At 44.1% G+C, this 13514-nt stretch overlaps 1 protein-coding gene across 1 annotated transcript in view; it reads left to right on the top strand.

Moving 5' to 3' along the window:
• Positions 1–10298, top strand: part of LOC118893467 (proton-coupled amino acid transporter 2-like) — a 28925-nt gene extending 18627 nt beyond the window's left edge. Inside the window, exons 8-10 of the mRNA XM_036849057.1 lie at positions 3681–3847; positions 5972–6141; positions 8784–10298. Coding sequence (XP_036704952.1) covers positions 3681–3847; positions 5972–6141; positions 8784–9055 — 609 coding nt within the window. The 3' untranslated portion in view covers positions 9056–10298. The remainder of the gene's footprint in view (positions 1–3680; positions 3848–5971; positions 6142–8783) is intronic.
• Positions 10299–13514: the final 3216 nt, after the last annotated feature.

Below are 13514 nucleotides of genomic sequence, written 5' to 3'. Positions count from 1 at the left end.
TGTAACCTGTGTGGTCACATGAGCCCCTGCCTTTAAAAGGATTTCACACTTGGTTTAATGCCCTGTGTTCATCATCTTGAATTTCTTGATCTTTGACCAAGTGGCCTTGCGTTGTCATTTTGCACTGGGCCCCACAAATTATGTAGCCAATCTGATTCCCCCTTTACTTTTTGGACTCCCACAGCCCTCTTTCCCTGTTCCTCTGCTCCAAGAGAAGGAGTTTGTCTTGTCTCAGATTTTTAGGTGCCTAAGTAACCACCACAGTCCCTGATACAACAGATTGCTGCTTTGTGACTGAGACTTGCCTTAGGGAGTATGACCTGGAGAGTAAAAAAGGAAACAGAATAATAGGGATTCTCTCCATGCTCTCTGTCCCACAGGGTCCCCTATTTTAGGTCCCACTGGCCAGAAAGAGGGTTTCTTTTTGAGTTTTTTCTGTCTGTATCCACTACATAGTTCTAGGATTTGGGCTCTCCTTGAGTCTAAACTAGGAGATACAAGAAGAAAAAAAATCAGGAAACTCACTACCATGATGGTCATTTTTACTGGTTTTGAGCAATTCACCTTCTATTATATACTTTTCAGAGTCCATGGATAGTTGCTTTATGTATTCTGTCCAGGGCTTTTAGTTTTAATTAGTGAAAGAGATATGGCGCAATGTGCTTACACCATCTTAATGGACCCGGAAGCACTTTATATTTAGAATTTTGAACAGTCATGGCAAAAAGAAGAGTACAGTGGTTGAGCAAATGACTTTGGAGGCAGAATGTGCTGGAATCTTAGTTTAGTCACAGGCTAATCTCTGAACCTTAATTCTTCAACTATAAAATGAGGATTCTACGTGTTCAGTAAGTGTTTATGAACATCTACTATGTGCTAATGATTATTAGTATCAGAGTTCAAATTACCTTTAGAAACCTTCTATTCCAGTCTCTAATTTTACAGAAGAGGAGCCTAACCCCAAAGAAGGGCAGGGTCTTGAGCTGTGTCACCAGCTGGGAACTGCTACAGCTGGTACTACTCACTCCCAAGCCAGAGACCTTCCCACTTTATGTGAATGGCCATTTAATCTCTTTGATTGATTGTGGGGAGGCGCGGGGAGCGGAGCGAGAAAGCCAGTTACGGTAAATCCCCTACATACAAACCTTCAAGTTGGGAACTTTCAAAGATGCAAACATAAGGAGTGAAACTGTGCAGCTTGCCCTCTGTCTCCTATTGCTGACGATACTTCAGCTCTACATCTCCCACCTCCTGTCCCTCCTCCAGTCAGTAACTCTTCTTGCCTGTTTACTCGATGCCAGCCCCTGTATGCCAGCTGTTGTACTGTACTGTACTACTGTACTTTTCAAGGTACTGTACTGTAAGATTAAAAATGTTTATTTTTTGTGTGTTTTTTATGTATTATTTGTGTGAAGAGTATTATAAACTTATTATAGTACAGCACTATATAGCCGATTGTGTTAGTTGGGTACCTAGGCTAACTTTGTTGGACCTATGAACAAATTGGACTTATGAACGCGCTCTCAGAATGAAACTTGTTCTTATGTAGGGAACTTACTGTACTTAGTATGACCTGGCCTTGTAAAAAGATCATCTTTAGCCTGGGGAATTTATGCAACAAAAATGTATTGCAAGGTAGAAGAGCTCACATTGGATTGCTCTTCACCTAATCCCCTGGACATTTTCCCAAGCTCCTGCTGCATCTAGGAATGTGCACCTAACCCAGAAGAAAGTGGAAAGTCCCAGACACGCACTCCCCTCAAGCGTCTGCCATTTGCATGGGGAGGGAGGGGAGGTGCATACAGGACAAAGAAGGATTTAACAATACAAAGGAATAGGTGCTAAGTTCTCACTGAGTAATAAACAAGCCCAGGGCTGTGCGAGTTTAGGCAAGATCGGGTAGAAGTAAGTACTTGGACTTTGGAGGACAGCCCTGGTTTGCAGCCTTCCTCTGCCACTTCCAAGCTGTATAGCTTGGTGTAAGTTATATCATCTTCAGAGCCTTGTTATAAAATAAGAATTACACAAGTACCAGCTTCATAGAGTTGTGGTCTTCGCAGTATTACAAAATAATTGTAGTTAACATTTACTAAGTCCTTACTGTGTGCCATTTCAATGCTCATATAATTCTCCAAAAGATTCTAACAGGTAAGTTTTCAGATCAGGAAACTGAGGCACAGATCACCCTAATGGTGCATGAAGTGTGCTTAGCACATGGCTGGATCAAGGAGAAGGGGAAGGGGAAGGTGAAGGTGGGCCCTCGGTCAGTAGAAGTCTGAGGAGGAAATTACGAGATGAGGCCAAAGAGTTGCTACCAAAGATAGAAGAGACCTTGGAATGCCCAACAGGCCCAAGAGGCAGGCTGGCCTCAGTTTGGATTCTCTTAGAGCCAGGTATGCATCTGGGGAAGAAGGATCCTGAGAACATGGTATGTGGGGAAATGTGCCTCTGGGGAGCCAGGGCGCTCTAGTCCCAGTGCTGCTGCCAGCCCACTGCATAACCTGAGTCTTGGCCTTCCCATCTGTACAGAGAGGGGCAAGTGCACTAGAATTGGGAGCCTCAAACTCAAGTGCTTTTGGAAGACAACGTGGGTGGAGAAGCCAGGCATATGTCAGCGTGAGAGGGAGAGGTGGGCCTCGTAGGTGGAGAAAGAATGTTGTGCTTAAAGGCATTCATATTCAGTTGTCTGAAAGGCTGGCCAAACAAAATGCACCTGCTGGCCAGATCGGGCCGCCCCAGGGAGTTGAGCTCCTTGGTCTGGTCAACCTGCAGGGTGCTTCCAGCTCTGAACGGTCCAGGGATCATCTTGTGACTCCAGGCCTTCCTTTCCTTTCTTTTCTCTCTCTTTTTTTTTTTTTAATTATTTATTCACTTATTTTGGCTGCGCTGGGTCTTAGTTGCAGCACGCAGGATCTTCATTGCGGCATGTGGACTTCTTAGTTGCCGCATGCAGACTCTTAGTTGCAGCATGCATGTGGGATCTAGTTCCCCGACCAGGGATCGTATCCGGGCCCCCTGCGTGAGGAGCGCAGAGTCTTACCCACTGGACCACCAGGAAGTCCCTCTTTTTTTTTTTTCTTTAATTGTGGTGAAATATACCTAACATAAAATTTACCATCTTAACCAGTTTTAAGTGTACAGTTCAGTGACATAGAGTACATTCATATTGTTGTACAAAGATCATCACCATCCATCTCTTTTCATCTTGCAAAACCAAAACTGAGTACCCATTAAACAATAATTCCCCATTTATTCCTCCCCCCAGCCCATGGGAATCACCAGTCTACTTTCTGACTCTGAATGTGACTACTCCAGTTACCTCACATAAGTAGAATCACATAGTATCTGTCATTTTGTGACTGGCTTACTTCATTTAGCTTAATGTCTTCAAGAGTCATCCATGTTGGGGCATATTTCCTTCTTTTAAAGGCTGAATAATGTTCCATTGTATGTATGGACCACATTTTGTTTATCCGTTCCTTCATCGGTGGACACTCGGGTTGCCTCCAACTTTTGGCTACTGTGAATAATGCTGCTATGAACGTAGGTATACAAATATCTGTGCATGTTCCTGCTTCCGATTCTTTTGTGTACATACCCCCGGAAGTGGCATGCCTTTCTTCTTTATGCTTGTGTTCCTCTTTCTCCTCCTCTCTTCTTACATTGTGGCGTTTCTGTAGGTTCTGCCTCTGGAAAACAAGATGAAGGATGCCCGCCGCTTCCCAGTCATCCTGTCTTTGGGAATGTCCATCGTTACTGCCCTCTACATCAGCATCGGGACTCTGGGCTACCTGCGGTTCGGAAATGACATCAAGGCCAGCATAACCCTTAACCTGCCCAACTGCTGGTAACTCTATGCGCTCTCAGGCGGTAGGGACTCAGGGCCAGTGGGAACAGGAATATATAGGTTACTTTCTCCTCCTTTCCGCAGAAGGTAAACTGAGGTCTGGAGGGTCTCCACAGGGAGAAGCAGACCTGACGCTGGAACCCTGGGCTCTGGATTCTCTGTCCAGGGAGCTCTTCTTCAACAACAGCCTCCCATGTTGAGTGAGGCCTTGATAGCTTAGTATGAGGAAGGACATGATTTAGGAAGAGAGGGGAGAAGTCAGAGTCCTTGGTCACCTAAGGAGAGAAAGGAGGGGCACAGAGAAGGGCAAGAGGCAGAGAGTGGAGCCGGTGGGTGGCTCCAATTACATTTACTAAGGCTGCACTACCAAGTCTTGCAGAGTAGCTAGGATGAAAAAGTAGTAAAACAAGAACCAATTGGGGAAGACCATTAGAATCTGGAGAATGTTTATATCAAATGACCAATTCATACAACCATTAGCTGACCCAGACTTCAACACTGAATATTTAAATAGACATGAACCCCTATCACATTGTGCAGCACTTTCTCCCACACTGAGGCATGTCATTAATTACCAGGTGCCTGTCTTTTTAAGGGTCACTTGGAGGCTTAATTTGTCTAAATGGGGCTCCTTTCCCAAGTTGATCAATATCATTCATCAAGCATTTACTGCATCCCAATTACACGCAGATGCCAGTCTAGACACATGGTGTGGAGGGTGCTGATGTGAGTAGACTATGATTTTGTGCTTCACTCTCTTCCTCAGCCCATGGTCCAATGGGAATGGGGAATGGATAGTGTATGTACACAAATACAACATAGAACAGAAAAAGAAGCCCTCCAGAATAGTAGAGAGGATGTGGGGACTTCCAAGGAAAGAAAGTACATTGGAATGGGAGAACAGGGAATCTTCCTGTCCAATGAGACGACTCCGTCCAAACAAGGACAACGACAGCACCACTGGATCCAAGACCCAGTTACACCAACTCCTAGCTCATGGTCGTGGATGGTTTATTTAACTTCTCTAATGTTCAGTTTCCTCTTCTAAAAAGCAGAGTTATCACGTGGATTAAGTTGGGCATGCCCAAAAGCATCTGGAATGTAGTACCTCCTCAAAAGATGGGAATTTCAAAAAATAGGTGGGGTTTGCACAGATGGAAAGGGAATAGAGAGGGTGTTCCAGGCAGCAGAACTATTGTGAGCAAGAAACACAGAAATGTGGACGTTTGCCTTTTTAAGGAATGGACTAAATATACACAGACATAGTCATACAGGTTTATTTAACATGCCAGATGCATCTACCACATTAGTGGGCTAAACGAAAAAAGCCTTATCTCCATTGGTCAAAAAAGGCATCGATAAAACTCAGCATCCCCCGTCACATGCTCTCCTGCCCCCAGTCTGAGGCCTGCAAGTAACCCTGCCTCTCCTTTTATTCCCCAACCCTCACACAATCCTCTGTGTAGACTACCTCTTCCCTCAAGGATTTGGGATTCTGCAGTTCATTCAACCACCTGGAAGCATTTGTTGAGAGCCTGTTATATGCCAGGTGATTTGGGGGATCCAGAGAATTCCTAATAAAAGAGATTACAAAAGACCAGATCTTTTAGACCCAGGTTTTTTGGTCTTCACCACTTATCACTTGTATCTCCCTGAGCAAGGTACTGGGCCTGAGCCTCTCTTTCCTAAATCTAAAATTCAGCATCAAGTGATGATGGTTTATGAAGGTGTTATATATACCCATACCTTTTTATGTAGCGATGACCCTCTGAACTGTTTCCATTTGAATCTGTGATGCTTCACTCTATTTCCACTGCGTGCTCTGCTGTGACTTCCTCTCATAGAAGGTCCCTCCCCGTCAATTTCAGACAAGGAAACATTTGCCTACGGGACTGTTCCAAGGTCAGAGGTTAATGTACAAGGAGGCCAGGGACTTCCCTGGCAGTCCAGTGGTTAAGACTCCACACTTCCAATGTAGGGGGCTTTCAATCCCTGGTCAGGGAACTAAGATGCCACATGCCTTGCAGAGAGGCCAAAAAAAAAAAAAAGCAAAAACAAAAAAACAAGGAGGCCAGGTGTCAGAGCACGTTGACCTTGAGAGCACTGCTCTGGTTTGTCCTGCAGGCTGTACCAGTCGGTCAAGATCCTCTACATAATTGGCATCCTGTGCACCTACGCCCTGCAGTTCTACGTCCCTGCAGAAATCATCATTCCCTTCGCCACCTCCCAGGTGTCAAAGCGCTGGGCGCTGCCTCTGGACTTGTTCATCCGCTTCTCCATGGTCAGCCTGACATGTGAGTAGGAGGCAGAGCACCTCGTTGCTGTTTTCCTGAGGGCTATCAGGAATCAGCCAGATGGTAGACAATAGTCATGATAACCAGCATTGATTGCATACTAACTGTGTTTCAGGGTCCATTCTAAGGCTTTCCAAGTAGTAATTCATTTCATTTATGCTTTAGGGACAACTTAATTCTTACATGTACCTAATCAGACAGATTTACTGGTGTCCAGCTTGAGGGAGTGACAACTTATCAAATAATAATCACAATAAGAACTGACTTTTATTAAACACCTACTACGTGCCAGCCACTGTGCTAAGCTCTTTCTGTTCCATATTTCATAGTATTTTATTCAGTCCTTGCAGCAACTCTTATGAGGTAGGACTGTGATAAACCTTACTTTGTAATGAGAAAGCTGAAGCAGAGAGTGATAAGTAATTGGGCAGGAAGTGCCAGAGGTGGGATTTGAACGCAAGTCCAGGCCCATCACCCTTCACCTCCAGGACAGAGGTTGAAAATGGTGGCCAGTGAGTCTAATCTGGCGTCAGAGGTATGTTGTTTCACCCTCATAATGTTGTATAAATTTGGGCCAACATTAAAAATGTGGGAGAGATCTCACATACAAATGCAGGTTTCTAATGTTTGGGGGAAAAATAAAATGATTTGGCAAACCTAGGGTCACATCCCCATTGGCAGCAGCTCCTTGGCCTCCAATGGGCTGGTATTCACCTGTTGTCTTCAGCTGTCCCCACTCACCCCCTCGGCAGCCCTCCTTGTGCTTCAGGCCCTATGATCCAGGGTGCCCCTTTCTGTAAGTATTTTAGTGGAGGCGAAGATGATAGAGATTCCTGCGTTGTGTTTGCCATGGCCCAGCTGTCCCTAAGGCTCCTTTTAATTGTGATTCTTGCTGTGCTAGACCAGCCCATATAAATCATGGGACACTGATTTTCTTCCTTTGAAGTTATTTGTTCCCAGTTTGTCCTAGGAGGCAGGGACACTACCCTTCAGAATATTAGAGACTCCAGAAAGATCAATGAATTTGCCCCAGATATGAAGATAACAATTCCTTAAGCTTCTGCATGCATTGCCGCAATCAGTACATATGCAAACAGTTACCTGCAAACAAGTAATAATAATAAAGTAATAATGAAATAATAACAAAAATAACTTTTCTGAGTGCTTTACACGAATTAACTCATTTAAAACTTTAACACCATTTGGAGTATGAACCATAATACCTAAAAGGATAGCTACCATCCCCATTTGGCAGATGAGGAAAAAAGCTGAGAAACGGGTGGAGACTTACCCAAGGCCACACAGGGAGAAACCAGAATCCTGCCTTCCAGTCCTGTTTTGTTCTGTTATACCACACTCCATCCTAGGAGACCTGGGGGAGCCTTCTGGGCTTTCTTTGTAACTAGGAAAATTGTCCATCAAGTAAAATAAAAAATGTAAAAGCCCAGGCCTATAAAACAGCCTACAAAAAAAACAATATATATATATAAATAATATATAATTATATATAAAAATTTTAATATATAATTATATATTATATATATTACATATTATAATTATATATTATAATTATATAATTATATCACATATATGTATATATTATAGATATATATATATAATTTCAAAATCTTTATTTTAACTTTTAGTATTTCTTTGTTAGATGTTTTCTGACATGTATATAAAACCTGGAGAAGATACTCCTTTAAAGGGACTCTGTGATCTTGTTCCCACCGAAGACCCCTTTCTATAAATAATTTCACATTCTAATTGTTTGCAAGTAAGAGGTTCTTGCAGTCATGTTACTTATTAATGTTAGTTCCACGAAGGTAAGGGGTTTTTTTGTCTATTTTGTACATTGACACATTCCAAACAGCTGGACAGTTCCCAGCACTGTTATTTAGTGTTATTTATTAAGTAAGAGCTTAATCATTGAACATGTAGAGGTTCGAAATGTACTTCTGTGGCATAAAAATTATCTTAGGCTAAAAGCATTAGAACAAGCAGCCGCAGGGGGCGCAAAACCTTATCTAAACTTCCTTTGCTGAATTAAGCAGGAACTTCTGAAAAATACAGGCACCATAAATCCCCTTTCTGGGAGATTTTCAATCAGAAAGAAGACTAACCATCATCACAGACTGAGTAATTACTTAAATTATCAGAGAATGTCATACCTTCCACTTGTTCTTGCATGGAAGCTATTTCTCCCCCATCCAGTTCCCCTTCTGAAGTGGGTATATAAACCCCTATCGTTGTTTGGAGAGCCAATTCATCTGAAGGCTCCCTAGCCCTAAATAAACTTTGTCTTTCCTCCTGTTAATTGCCTAATTGTCAGTTAAATTTGCAGGCCCCCAAACACTTGAACCTAAATGGGAAGAGAGAAGGTTTTTCTCCCCAACAATATGAATGTATATATTTGAACAATAATTGGTTGAAAATGATTGAAAGGAGACACACCAAAATTTTAATGTATAAACCTCTAGTGAATGTGATTGGGGGTATTACAGGAGTTTCAACTTTTTCTTTATGTAACTGAATGTATGAGAAACAACTGGTATATGTTTTAAGAAAAAGATTTTTAAAATAAACTTTAAAATTTTGGCTAAGCCTGGGAAGAGCCATCTATCCCGTGTCATCTCCTGCAGGCATCTTGGCCATCCTCATCCCCCGCCTGGACCTGGTCCTCTCTCTGGTGGGCTCCCTGAGCGGCAGTGCGCTGGCCCTCATCATCCCACCCCTCCTGGAGATCACCACCTACTACTCAGAGGGCATGAGTCCCATCACCATCATCAAGGATGCCCTGATCAGCATCCTGGGCTTCGTGGGCTTTGTGATGGGGACCTACCAGGCCCTGGACGAGCTGATCCAGTCAGAAGACCCTCTCACCTTTTCCAACTCCACCATTTTTATTCAGTGAAAATGGTACTGCTTCTTACCCACCAGCACCTGACATTTAAAGATATAAATCTCTTTTATATGCATTATCTATATTTTGCTGCTTTACCTTTCTCTGGGTCAAGTCACAGTGAAACAAGCACGGACTCACCAGCTACAAGGTCTAGATGGTAATTTAAAAATTTTTTTTTAATTTATTTTCTTTCCATCCCTAGCTTTCCACTCTACTGAGAGCTCTCTCAGAAGGAGCTCTCTCTCTGAAGGCTCTTGATTCCACCCAGCTTTTTGTCAATTCACACGATCAATTTCACACCTTGAGTGGGGCTATGCAAGAGGAAGCCACCAGGGGGCATCCAACAGGCAGCAACTGACAGAAGGAGGTGCCGCCAGCTAAGGCTGATGGTGATTTGGTAGGCAAAGGGTGTCCTCTTTTCCAGATCTGTTTAAAGAGCAAAGATTAAGAGTGGGGACATAATCCATAATCCAGCAAGGTGTGCACAGCTCCAGCGTCAAGATGGATAGGATCCACAGGTCCATGGTGAGCTGCAACTCTCAGACAGAAAGGAACCACCATATTTAAGTCAAGGGCAATAAACTTTCTAAACAACTGGATAAAGTTTTGGCCCAGTTCAAAGATCTCAACAAAGGACAGCTGTCACAGAAATGGATGTGCCAATGGCAGGGGGTGGGGGGTAGGGTGGGGATGGACAATGATTATTTCATTATTTATCTCTTGATTCTTTTTTTTTCTTTAACCTCTTGATTCTTGCAACAAGCATTCTTTCTTACCTACCACGCACCAAGCATAGTTCAAAGTTCTTGTAATAGTTTGCAAAAATGGCGACAAATTCCTCTTGACAATGTGACGTTGCAGCTCGCATCAAGAAGTGAAATCTATATCTCTACCCCTTGAATCTTGTCTTGGCCTTGTAACTTGCTTTGGCCAATGGGACATAGTAAATGTGATGCAAGCAGAGGTTTCGTGATGGCTAATGCATTGGAACTTTCATCGTGATGCTCTGTGGAGATAAGAGCACCAAGTGAAGAAGCCAGGGCTAGCCTACTGGAGGAGGAGAGATCACGTGGAGCAGAAATGAATCATCCCAGTTGAGCCCCATCTCCCAGAACAGCCAGCCTGCCGACTTCGAGACACGTGAGTGAAGTATCCTAGACTATATACAGCCCCAGTCAAGCTGGCCCGGACCATAAATATTGCTCAGATGATCCACAGAATTATGAGAAATAATAAATGCTTTTAGTTTTAAGCCATAAGATGCGGAAGTTTTTATGCAGCAAAAGCTAACTGATACATTACTCTAAAGGGGATACACTAATGAGTGAGAAAAGAATCTCCGTCCTCCAGCTAGTCTGCTCTCCACTGGGGAATAATGACAGGTCATCAACTAAGTTAATACCATCATAGGTCCTTTTGAGGGCAGGGGGACACTAACTGCTCTGGAGTACTGAGCATGTCTTTCCACCTGACTTTCCACCGGTGGCACCATTAGAGCTGGATTTTGAGTAGAACTTGGGTCTCCCAACACTGAATCTGACCCTTCTTCCACTCAGTCCTGCTGCCTTGACATTCCCGTGCCTTTTGTCATGTCTGACCTTGGCTGACAGCCAGGGGCCCCTCAACCCAACACAACACTTCACCCTTCTTGGTGGTGACGGCTCCCTCCCTTCTCCCTAAAATCACTAAAACTGGGGAAAGGCATATAGATAAATGAGATGTTGTAGGCAGATCTGTAGTTCAGTGGGGGGTAAGGATGTTTCTTATTACACTCTGTGGTGTTGGAAAGTGACCCATGCTTGTTTCAGCCTCAGTTTTAAGATACCATTTTAAAAAGCCCTGTCCTGCTTATTTTTATCCATCATCCTCCCTTTGCAGCCTAGGGAAGTTACGGAGGGGTGAGGGGCGTGTCTGCCCCAATTCCCAAGTCCTGGTCTCCTGTTTTTGTGTGTTACTTTCTACCTGCTGGATTCCAGAAGGTACTTCATGAACACAAGCTCCACACTCAGATCCCATAGTCTGCAGAGTACCTGCTGGGAGATGGGACACTCATAGCCTCTGCAGTGGTCCACAGCCTACCTGGCCAGAGAGCTGAGTCATCATTTCTACATCAGAAATGTAAAAGACCCAAAGGACTTCCACTGATTGGTTCAGAGCCTTGGCAAAGTGGTCTTCCTCTCTCTGAACCTGTCTCCTCCACCTGGCTCAACTGTCACCCCACCCAACATTGCTAAGTTTAAGATTATTTTCTCTGTTACTAAAAAATGGTCACTCTCATTCTCCAAGGACAAGTCCCTACTGTGTAAGATGATCAGGTTAATCTTATCATTTACAGCAGTCTGGCTAAAGTTAAATCTTGGAAAGAAAATAAAAATTTAGCAACATGGATATAAGCAATAAAAGCAATCTGGGGAGACTTATTAGTAATTGTCAGCAACACTAAAGATAACAACTATTAGAATTGTGTGAGCATTGGGGATATTAAAATTTTTTAATTCTTCGATACTGGGTTTTTACACACACACACACACAGAGGCTTCCCCCTCCCTACCCCCCTACTGATTCTTTAACTTTGGGAGCTTGCTTTTGAATCAAGCATCAGAGAAAATCATTCCATCCCTCAGTGAGCACTTTTTAAGTGTTTTGCATGTGATTATCTCATTTAATCCTTACAATGAAACCATGAGGTATGTAGTGTCATTGTTCTCATTTTCAGATAAGGAAATAGGCCTAGAGATACTGAGTAACTTGCTGACAATCAAACATGTAGTGACAAATGGGTTCAGGACTGAAGACTTTCCACACCAACACTCCTCACTGCTTTGTAGAGCCCAGGAGAGACCTTTGAATGATGGTGGTTAAAGTAAAAATGGGAAAAATGTGTCCAGTGGATTACACATTTTTAAAAATTAGAAACCCCACAGCCTCCCTTTATAAGTAATAAATCAGCTGTGAACCGAGGAGGGGGTTTCTGGAGACTGTATGGTGAATCAGGAGCAAAGCAGGATGTCCTTGCCACCCTTCATGTCTGCCTGATGCTATTTAAACTCTTTTCAGGCCTAGAGAGAGAAGAAAGTCTTCCCTACTTTTTATACAAAGATATCCTGATTCTGCTACCAAAATCTGACAAAGCACACAGAAAAACCATGACCAAATATAAACATAAATACAAGCATCTTTGGGACTTCCCTGGTGGCACAGTTGTTAAGAATCCACCTGCCAATGCAGGGGACACTGGTTCGAGCCCTGGTCCGGGAAGATCCCACATGCTGCGGAGCAACTAAGCCCATGCACCACAACTACTGAGTCTGCGCTCTAGAGCCCGTGAGCCATAACTACTGAGCCCACATGCCACAACTACTGAAGCCCACGTGCCTAGAGCCCGTGCTCCACAATAAGAGAAGCCACCACAATGAGACGCCCGCGCACCACAATGAAGAGTAGCCCCCCTTAATGCAACTAGAGAAAGCCCGCATGCAGCAACGAAGACCCAACACAGCCAAAAATAAATAAATAAATAAATAAATTTAAAAATAATCTGCAAAATCATTATCTTTCCTACATACTAATTGTCCTCAAAAAAAATGAGTGGAATGATATCAGCAACATAGAGTGAAGAGCTACCTCTCTCTCTCCCCCTTCAATCTACAACCAAACATCCACAACTCAACAAAGGCACCCCTGCCCAACACACCAGGACACTAGAGAATTCTAAACATCTGTATACCTGAAGGTGGGTAGACTGAAACACATAGAAGAGGCAGAACTGAGGGACCAGCAGAGTTGGTGCCTGTAATCCCAGCCCTCTGACCGTGGCAGCTAAGCCGCAGCTTCAGAGAACCCAAGAGCAGAAGGGGAGGTGGAGCACACAACTCCGGCCTCCTGACCACAGCTGTGCCTGCGGCCACAGGTAACTGGGCAGCAGTGGCAGTGGGGCCTGGGACCCTGTCCCTCGAGCCACTGAGGCACACATGACCCCAGCCTGCCCCCTTCATCTGCAGTGGGGAGCCCTTGAACCTTACAACACCAGACCCAGTAGAGGCACCTGCAGGACCCCAGCTCACCACCCCCCCACCGTTCCCCTCCCACCACGGCAGCAGAGCCTGCAACTCGGGATCACAGATGCTAGGGAAGAGCCAACCATCCGGGTGACAACAGTGGCTCTGGCAGAAGCAAGGCAGCAAGGACGCCAGAGGCACAAGAAGCAATAACAAAGGCACGGAGCCACACCTCTTACAGAGACAGAGGCTGGAAAGTGCCAACTCTCAAATGTAACCAGGGGCAGCTCAGGTAAGAAACCAAAACCTTGTGTTATGGCGCCACCTACCTGAAAACAAAAGAAAGGACTCTAACTTCTAACCTGTCGTTAACTTCAAATGTGCTGATAGAGGGACAATTCATCAAGACCCATGAAGAACCATGGTAACATTATACCACCAAAAAAAGAGAGAGAGAGAGAGAGAGAGAG

This window comes from Balaenoptera musculus, chromosome 3, assembly GCF_009873245.2.
Source record: "Balaenoptera musculus isolate JJ_BM4_2016_0621 chromosome 3, mBalMus1.pri.v3, whole genome shotgun sequence".
Lineage (NCBI taxonomy): Eukaryota > Metazoa > Chordata > Mammalia > Artiodactyla > Balaenopteridae > Balaenoptera > Balaenoptera musculus.
Note: the sequence above shows the minus strand (reverse complement) of the source record. Positions and strands in the feature narration are given on the sequence as shown.